General features: G+C 38.7%; 1 protein-coding gene across 1 annotated transcript; it reads left to right on the top strand.

Annotated features, from left to right (window-relative positions):
* Window positions 1–262: 262 nt before the first annotated feature.
* Window positions 263–5,993, top strand: TINCR (TINCR ubiquitin domain containing). Its single transcript, XM_072126548.1, has 2 exons — window positions 263–608; window positions 5,263–5,993. Exons 1-2 carry the CDS (start codon window positions 349–351, stop codon window positions 5,264–5,266), a joined length of 264 nt encoding a protein of 87 aa, XP_071982649.1. The 5' UTR covers window positions 263–348; the 3' UTR covers window positions 5,267–5,993.
* The last annotated feature ends 3,322 nt before the right edge of the window (window positions 5,994–9,315 follow it).

Genomic DNA, 9,315 nt, shown 5'->3' with positions numbered 1-9,315 from the left:
ATTTGCACTTTAAATTTGTAATGAAGGCACTTGAGACAGAGAAGGGGAAACTATTTAATGCATTAAGCTAAATAATTTCTGTGATTAGGTCCTACACTGGTTATTTTTTTGTTACTATCCTGTGAATGAATGTTAACAATGGGACAGATAACATGAAAGTATCTATGTAATTATACAAGTGTGTGAACCTACATCTCAGCAGGACTTCACATGCCTAGTAAGCAAGTTAGCACACATAAAGAATGCAGTCAGTACCAGTCAGACAAGAAACACCAGGCATTAATTTATTCACGCTCTTCTCTAAGGTTAGGCCTCCTTACTGTTTCAAAATGTCTAAAGCGTGTTAATATGGAAAAGCTAAGAAGATTAAGTTTAAATTGGGTTAAGTTTGAGATCTTAGTTCATGTACCCGAAGAAAGTCAGATGTTTTCAGTGACTGTCAGGCCAACGGACACTATAAAAGACCTTCGAGTCAAACTTGTAAAACAAGGAATCTCCTCGTGGAAGAAGCATTTTTCCTACAATGGTAGAGAATTGGGAGAATATGAAACTATTATTGACCTCAACATCAAAAGAGGAGCTGTTATATTACTTAATAAAAGTTCAAGGTAGGAATTTTACAGTTTATTGATTTATAATGATATCTGGAACACATAAAGTACTAGAAAACTTACATAGTATATATGTAATTCTATTTATAATTCCTTAGCTAAGTAACAAATAAATTATAGTACTGGATCCATAGTTTTAGCATAGAATAAAGCAGAACACTTTTTCCAAGAATTTGACTCCATTTTAGATACATTAATCATAAATATAGAAAAGTGCTATTTTATTCTATTGCACATTAAACAGATTGAAAGGGGTGTTTGTAAATGTATTCTTGGTTTATATGTAGAAGAAAGGCAAGCCACAAAAATATCTACTTTAAATTCCAGCTAAAAATATATTCATGTAAAGAGCATGTATGTTTGTATGTATGTTTGACTGATTTTAGTATTTTGATTTAGAAAATTCACAACATGACTACAATCTGCCACAGATGAGAATCTGTAATTGCTTATTCACTGCAGTTTTGACTGGAAGAGAAAAAACAAGGGCAAACAAGTTATATAGTGACATTTACAGTTCATCTGTTATGGTAGCAAGACCTGGACCCAGGTGAACCCACATGTGAACAGGTCGATCCACCGAAGGGCACCTAAAATTGGTGGGCCCCCAGGCCCTGCATTAGTAGTGCTAGACAGGGTTTTTCTCAATTTACTTCATATAGATGTTCAGCATCTCAACCATCCGAAGTATTTATAAAATTATATGGATAGACTATGTAGCAAACAGTACATGCAGCTATGCAATGGCGGGCCCCGAAGATTTTAGTAATGGTCCCTTAGCATCCCAGTCCAACGTGTGAATCAATTTATTTAGATTACCATCTTTTCAGTGATATGTCTGATATTATTTTAACCATAAAAAGGCATCTGACACCATTCTAGTAAAAACTAGCCTTTTCTTTCCAGAACTGGATATGTTTATAGATCTGTGTGGCAGGGATCAGGGGTAAGTGATTGCCTAGGTTGCCCTTTGTTGGTGAAGGGGGGCTCAGGTTGTAGGATGGAGAGTCTCCTACCTTCAGTCAAGTACTTTCAGCCCAACCCTTCTCTTCATGTGAAAGCATAAAAATTCCAAATACAGTGAAAATGATGAAAAAACGCATTTGCACCATATTCTTGTGGGCTTTGATTTTACAGCTTTCATTGAGCGCCCCAAATGACATGTCTCCTTTATTCTTTGGGTCAGTACGGTCACGGGAATACCAAATTTATATAGGTTTTATAATGTTTTCATACATTTACAAAAATTAAACCTCCTGTACAAAAATTAATTCTTCATTTTGCCATCTTGTGGCGCTAATAACTTTTTCATACTTTACTGTATGGATCTGTGTGTGGTGTCCTTTTTTGCAAGATGAGAGGACGTTTTCAATGCTAACATTTTGAGGACTGTACGGCCTTTTGATCACTTTTTATAAAATGATTTATATTTTGCAAAATGGCAAAAAAGTGTCATTTTCGACTTTGGCGCTATCTTCCGTTAAAGGGGTATTCCCACTAAGACATGTTTCTTACATGTATTCAGGATAACAAAGTAACACATTCTTTAATTCACTGTTATTAACAAAAATGCAGCATTTCACAGATATAATTCCAACCTGTCTCTATCAATTCAGTTGTACCTGGTTTCTGACCATGGGTCTTCTGACTTTAGGGTCGGCAGACATCTTTGCTTGCAGCACACTCTATCTTACAGCACTACAGGGACCCTATTGTGTTTAGAGAGTCTCTGGCCACTCTCTGGAATTTTACACTGACAATCACTGAGTGATAAGAGCCAAAACTGCAATAAAACTAAATAAAGATGCAAAGAAAGGGGTTGAAAATGATCTTTATTGTGTACATATCACTTGGGGATTGAAAATTGAGAATGTTATTTCATGGGCAAACCCCTTTAATATGTTAAACACCAGGAATAACCTTTATTATATTTTGATAGGACATTTGGGGCAAGGCAACATCTGATATGTTTATCATTTTTACTGTTTATTTATATTTTTATCAGTTCTAGGGAAAGGGGGATGTTTTGAATTTTTACATTTTTTTTCCAGACCCGCTAGGTTACATTAACCCTAGGTTGTCTTATTGATCCTACCAGATACTACCATACAGTAGTATGGCAGTATATGGGGATTTTACACATAAAAAAATAGTCCTTGTATGACCCAAGACTATCATAGTAACTCATTGCCACTCCCTAATTATCTCACATTTGGGGTTCAAATTTTGATAGATCGGGCATTTAGAGACACGGCAATACTCAACATGTTTGTGATTTTTACTGTTTTACTCTGTTTTATTTTTACGATTTGTATTAGTTCTTTGGAAAGGGGGGTGATTTGAATTTTTTTTATTTTTTTAACTTTTTTTTTCGACCCTCTAGGGTACTTAAACCCTAGATGGTGTGATTGTTCCTACCATATACTGCAATACTACTGTATTGAAGTATATGGCATTTTCACACCGTATTCATTACATTGAGCCACTGGCTCATTGTAACGAATCTTCAGAAGCCATACAGCCTTAACTCTGATGAAGAGCCCTCTTCATAAAGCCTCAGCAACTCTGCGCCGTACATGTATAGAGCAGAGTGCAAAGGTTTTATAGGTGATAATCTGGCTTTTAAAATCATGCCACTGCTCTAGCAGCAATAGACCTGGTGTTATAGTGTAGTGAGCGGAATCCCCATCCTTTTTAAATATGAGATGATCACCTTTAAAATTAGCTCAGGGGCATGTTTCTAGCTCTAAGTGAGATATGACTTTTTATAGGTCCTCCCGTTCACAATCTTTCAGAAAGCAATCCAGGCGAACAGGGAGGGCATTGGTCCAATCCCATATGTGTTTCAATAGATCAGTAAGAAGCAGCCAGAGTTTTGCACATAAACAATGTTGAAACGCATATGCAATCATTCCAGAACATGTGAACGTAGCATCGGCAGACTCCTTGGGAATATTTATCAGGGCTCATACAACAAAATTGTGGCATACAAGCCCTGAAATAGGTATTTTCCCTCCTTATGCCACCCCCACACTAAATAGGATTGGCGCAGGGCAATGTGATTAGGTAAATCTCCTCTCCTCAGCTGTTATATTACATTTCACAACACAATGTAAATTCCACATGTGAACGCAGCCTGAGGCTGCATAAGCACGTGGCGTTTTAAAACGCAACTCAACACGCAAACGTGGCAGCAGTCTTTGTCTTTAGTTTAAAAGTGCTTCACCACCTAAACAGCGGTGGCACATCGGTGGCTCAATATAGAAGCTGATCAAAACCCCCATGGTGTCAATCAAGATGTCTTTAGTTACCAAATTGTTGTATCCCTATATTATCTGAATTAATAGAGCAAAATATGTTAATGACTTCTATAGCAATATATGTTATGTTGATGATATAATAGTTTGCATATTACAATGGGGCACATTTACTAAGAACAGTTCTTTATGAATCGGGCACCCCAGCACTGCTTCAACAGAGTGCACCTTTAACATAGAGATCCAACACATATCTGTCGGACTTTGCATGTTAAATCTGGCGCACGGTCTGAATGAACATCGCAAATGTGGTGCAAACCTTTCTTAAATATCTGTGCCAGCAGTTTGCACTAGAAAGGTGCAAATTCCAACAGAAAACTGGATCTCGGCCCTTAGTAAATGCGCCACAATGAGTACTTCAAAGGTGTAAAGCCATGTGTTCTGCTAATTTGGGTGCAAATGTGTATAGCACACAGGGCTATTTAGTATAGTACATAGTCGCCGCTGTATGGAGAGGACTTACAGGCTGAGCCCTTACCATACAAGGTGGGTGTTTGCTGCATATTACAGCAAACACCCACCAGTAACACCCACAGTCAGTGCTGGCATCAATCACTGATGAAGTCGGTTCATCAGAAGAATGGCCACCGTAAAAAGATGATACGGTGGCCATTAAGGGGTTAAGAACACCCGAATTACAGACGACCCCTAGTTATAAACGGCCCTTCGTGTTGATAATGGGGCACATTTACTAAGGGTCCGTCGGACGCATTTTTGTCGGGTTTCCCTGAATTGCCCCGGCTTTCATGCGACACAAACCATGGGGCATGGCCGTCGGAGAAGCCCGATTGATTCGGACAAACCACGGAATTTAAAAATGAAATTGTGTCGCAGCACTCACATGCACCAGGAAGAAGAAGGTGAACTCTGGCGGAGTTCAGCGGGGGAAGCGACACATGCAGGGAATTTGATGCACGATCTTAGTGAATCGCGGCAGCTCCGAATGCTCGACGGACTTTCCGGATCGACTGCGTCAACGGGACGGGTAAGTAAATGTGCTCTAATATGTTGATAAGGTGTCTTCAATAAAGATTTATTGTTAATCTTGGTTTTTATGACAATCCAAATGTTTTAAATTCCTATTGTCACAGAGACCAAAGAATATTTGGCCGGGGTTACAATTTTAAGATATACAGTTCCGACTTACATACAAATTCAACTAAAGAACAAACCTACAGAATCTTGTCTGTAACCCAGGGACCGCCTGCACTTGATAAATTATATGTTGAATTAAATGTTATGAGAAATCCGAGTTTTATGTTTAACAAATATTTAAAAATCAATAACATACTTTTTAAATTATAATAAAACAAGTTTATTTTTTCTCTTCACAGGTAAATTATGGCATAATAGCTATTATTAATTATGAGTGTGGACTGAATGCTATAACTTGTTCGGTCTACAGGATAAAGTATCAATGCCTGGAAGAGAATCCGGGACACCAAGATATAGAAGAAACACTACTTCTTTATGTCAAGCCAATTTGAGGATACGGTCTCAATTAAGGCATAAAAACTTCAGCAATGTCACAGACATTTTTAAAATTCTTGAACTGGAAAACCAACTTTCAGATAAACAAAGCAGTAAAAATAAGAAACATGTTATATCTATCTCTATGATGATAGCATTGTATGTAAATACTTTACAACACACTTTGCACGTACTTTTTAGTGCAAACTGCTTGCACATGTATTTAAGAAGTGTCAACTCCACATATGTGCACACAAAGGAGCGCCACATTTATCATGCAGAGTCCCACAGAAATGTGTTGCATGTCCAATGTTAAAGATGTACCAAAATAATGTTGCCGCACTCTGTCGGAGCAGTGCAGGGGGCGCCAGATTCATGAAGAACATATGCCACAATTCCTGAATCTCCTGCCCTCTGCACATTACACAGGCACATAGTGATAAATGGCCATTGGCCATAATCTTCAAAATTTTTGTACTCTGTTATAGCCAACATTACTTGTGCATAAATACATTCCTCTTTCCCTTTTCAAGACTTTGCCAATAATTGTAAATTGTTTATTTTATTATTTAAGTGTTTATAAGTGTTTATAAAAAGAAATTACCATTAAATTCAAGCATTGTTTTTGTATCAAAGTGGTTTCAACGTTTTTGTTTCTTCTGACAGTCATCAAGTCCTATAGGAAAGCCTATGTTAAAAATGGTTGGATTTTAGAAGTACACCAAATCATAACACTGTACATGTGTTTCGGTATTTTCACCAAGTGTTTTTCACTTTGGAGTAACATTTTACTTCTATTAAAACTATCCTGAACATCGCCCATTGATGTTTCTTCCTGGACACCCCTTTAAATCTATGAGACAATAACTGAACCACTGAAATGCTTGTTCTCTGTAAGGACAAATTGTTCTTCATATCAGCATATTTAACATTCTGTGCACTTAACTGGAAAGTTGGAAAACATTAAAAATTATATGAAAGTAACAAAAGAAACAAAGCGGCACCATCTAAGGCTACCAGCACACAGCCGTGGGTAAAATCATCTATGAAAAAAGGATGTTTACGTCTGGCATCTGTCTTTTTATAGATCCACTTAATGAATAAACTATAAACTGGGGGGGGGGGGATTTATCACGGTGTTGGTTTCTTCTACTTCTTATTGAAACTTTTTCTCAACTGAAACAAATATGTCTTCACTGAGACAAAAAAGTTTCAAAAATTAGTAGTAGAAAGTGGTGATAAATCCCCCATGTGAATATAAAAATTATGAAAAGTACTCCAGCTCATAAGTATATCCTACTCCTGTTCTTACTGCATGTTCTATTAGGTGCATAAGTCGTAATCCGAAGCCGGTGGATAATGAATGTAGAGGAAGGAGTATATGACTGTCACAACTTGAGTCTCACAGGGAATATTTGAGAACAGGTCTTCTTTTATGTGGCAGGAAAGCCATTCAGCAAGTGTAGTGCAACAATTAACAAGACACATCTAACACATATCACGTTGAAACTACAGGACCCACTACAGTTGCTATATGTTTTTATACTACAATAAAAATGACCTGCTTTTTGAAATATTTCCTTTGAGACTCAAGCTGTGATGGTCATCTACTTTTTCTCCTACACAGTCTATAAGTGATACATTTAAAACGGTTCCAGCTGCTCTAAATCCATTAAAATATTTACTATGGATGGTACAGCTGATTCTCACTGTTGTATGCACCTGCCCTTATGGTTATGATTTTAAAATGACACAAAATGGCAGATTTTGGGAGAATTGTGTCATAATTTGTGCTAAAAAACTTAAATGTCATTAATCAAGATATTTAGACAGTTTTACATACTTTTAGCATGGCACATGGGCACGGACTCAGAATGGGGGACTGCCTTAGTAGGGAACAAACACATATTTTGGCACAGTTTTCTCATGTAAACTACACCAACTAATAGGAGATGCAATGTAAGCCTTGACTTATTCTTAAACTATGCCAAATGTATAGTCCAGCATCGTAGATAGTGAAAAATGTGTCTAAGGGCTGTATGACACATTCTGTGATCAGCCATGTCACAGGCCATACTGACCACACTCCTAGGGGCAGGATTCCTTACAACATATCAATATATGATGCATGGATAGGGCCACCACTAGAAATTCTTGTGGCCCCTGACTGGAAGATTTTTCTGTACCCCCGACCAGTGTCCATTCCAACATTGATAAATAACATTGTTTACACAATTTTTTTTACCAAAACACTTTTAAGCCATGACAAACTAGACTCTTTTAACAGGACTCTACTGCATGTGCCCACTCAGTATATAGATAGCCCTTGCCCATGCCCCCTCAGTATATAGATACCTCCTGCACGTGCCCACTTAGTATATAGATAGCCCCTGCACATACCCATTCAGTAAATAGATAGCCCCTACAAGTGCACACTTGTGCATATTAACAGCCCCAGCAACTTAGCCCCAGAACATGTCCCTTTATATATAGATAGCACATACCTCCCAGTCAACAGTCAGCCCCCCAGTCAACAGTCAGCCACCCCAGTAAAACATTCATCCCCCCAGTCAACAGTCAGCTCCACCCAGTCCACAGTCAGACCCCCAGTCCACAGTCAGCTCCCACATTGCATAGTCTGGTCCCCCCAGTCCATAGTCAGCTCCTCTCAGTCCATAGTAACCCCCCCAGTCCATAATCAGCTCCCCCCCAAGTCTATAGTCAGCCCCCTCAGTAGATTAAATTTAATGAAATGTCCATGCCAGATGCCCCCTTTTAATTAAATGTCCACCCCAGATGCCCCCTTTTGATGAAATGTCCACCCCAGATGCCCCCCTTATTGAAATGACATCATAGTGTAAGGCTACATATACTATGATGTCATGTGGCCATCAGCGCTGCATCATAGTGTATGTGACCTGGATGGAAGAGGAGAAGACGGAGCAGCGGGGCCGGGGAGAAGAAACCGAAAGGTAAGTAGATATTTTTTTCAGACTTATGGCGGATCTTCATATGGGGCCCGCCATATAAGATCATATAAGATCCGCCATTGGTGGAAGTGCGGCACAGTGCTGGGGGAGTTAGTGGGTACTGTGAGCCCCTCGGCCCCCCTTTTGATTGGAAAACAGGGAGGACCTTGAACACAGTCCCACTATACCCCCATGATGGCGGCCCTGTGGAGTCCTTGCTTTCCTGCTAAACAGCAGCACAAACACGGTAATTAACTGCACTACAGCACCAGGGGGAAAAAAAGGAATCCATGAATCATATATGAATACAATACACAGGTCTGATCACGCACTAATGTGTTACATTTCATAAATTTACCACAATGGGGGAAATGTATAAATGTGCCTATGCAAGAATACTGGAGTAATTTGCTCCTGACATGCCATGCAGCACAATTATTGACAATTCTGGACCCATTTTAGGCAGTTTTCTGATTTGTCCAAAAAAGGTGATGTGTCCTCAGTAGTGGACAGAAAATAGCCCGAAATAGCAGAAAATTCGGTCAGTGAGCTAGAAAATTCAATATTGTTTGTTAAAGGAGAAAACAGGGCTTAGGGCTTATTCAAACATCTGTGACATAGAAGTCCAAGGGTCTGCAAAACATATAAATGTGCAGTCAGCATTTTTCATTGGTGATGCTGGGGAATCAGGCGTTATGCCTCCTAACTAATTATGAGGTGCAACAAAACTGAAAAATATATGCCAAAAGGTAATGAAAAAAAACAGGTACAAAGGCAAAATGGAAATTAAACACATCAGTTTTTAATGGGCGTGCAACAGGTACACCTGCATGAATAAGCCCTTCATTTCTTTACTTCTATTTGCCTTTCATTATTGCATCTCCTTTGGTCAATGTATTATTTGATCTTACCAATCCTCCTTGAGAACAATAGATGTATCAGTATCCA

This window comes from Engystomops pustulosus, chromosome 1, assembly GCF_040894005.1.
Source record: "Engystomops pustulosus chromosome 1, aEngPut4.maternal, whole genome shotgun sequence".
NCBI classification, from domain to species: Eukaryota; Metazoa; Chordata; class Amphibia; order Anura; family Leptodactylidae; genus Engystomops; species Engystomops pustulosus.
The sequence above is the reverse complement of the archived record's forward strand: the minus strand, read 5'-3'. Positions and strand labels throughout refer to the sequence as shown.

What these genes read in the sequence shown, in the direction of transcription:
- TINCR (XM_072126548.1), top strand. Translation starts at nt 349, where the DNA reads ATGGAAAAGCTAAGAAGATTAAGTTTAAATTGGGTTAAGTTTGAGATC.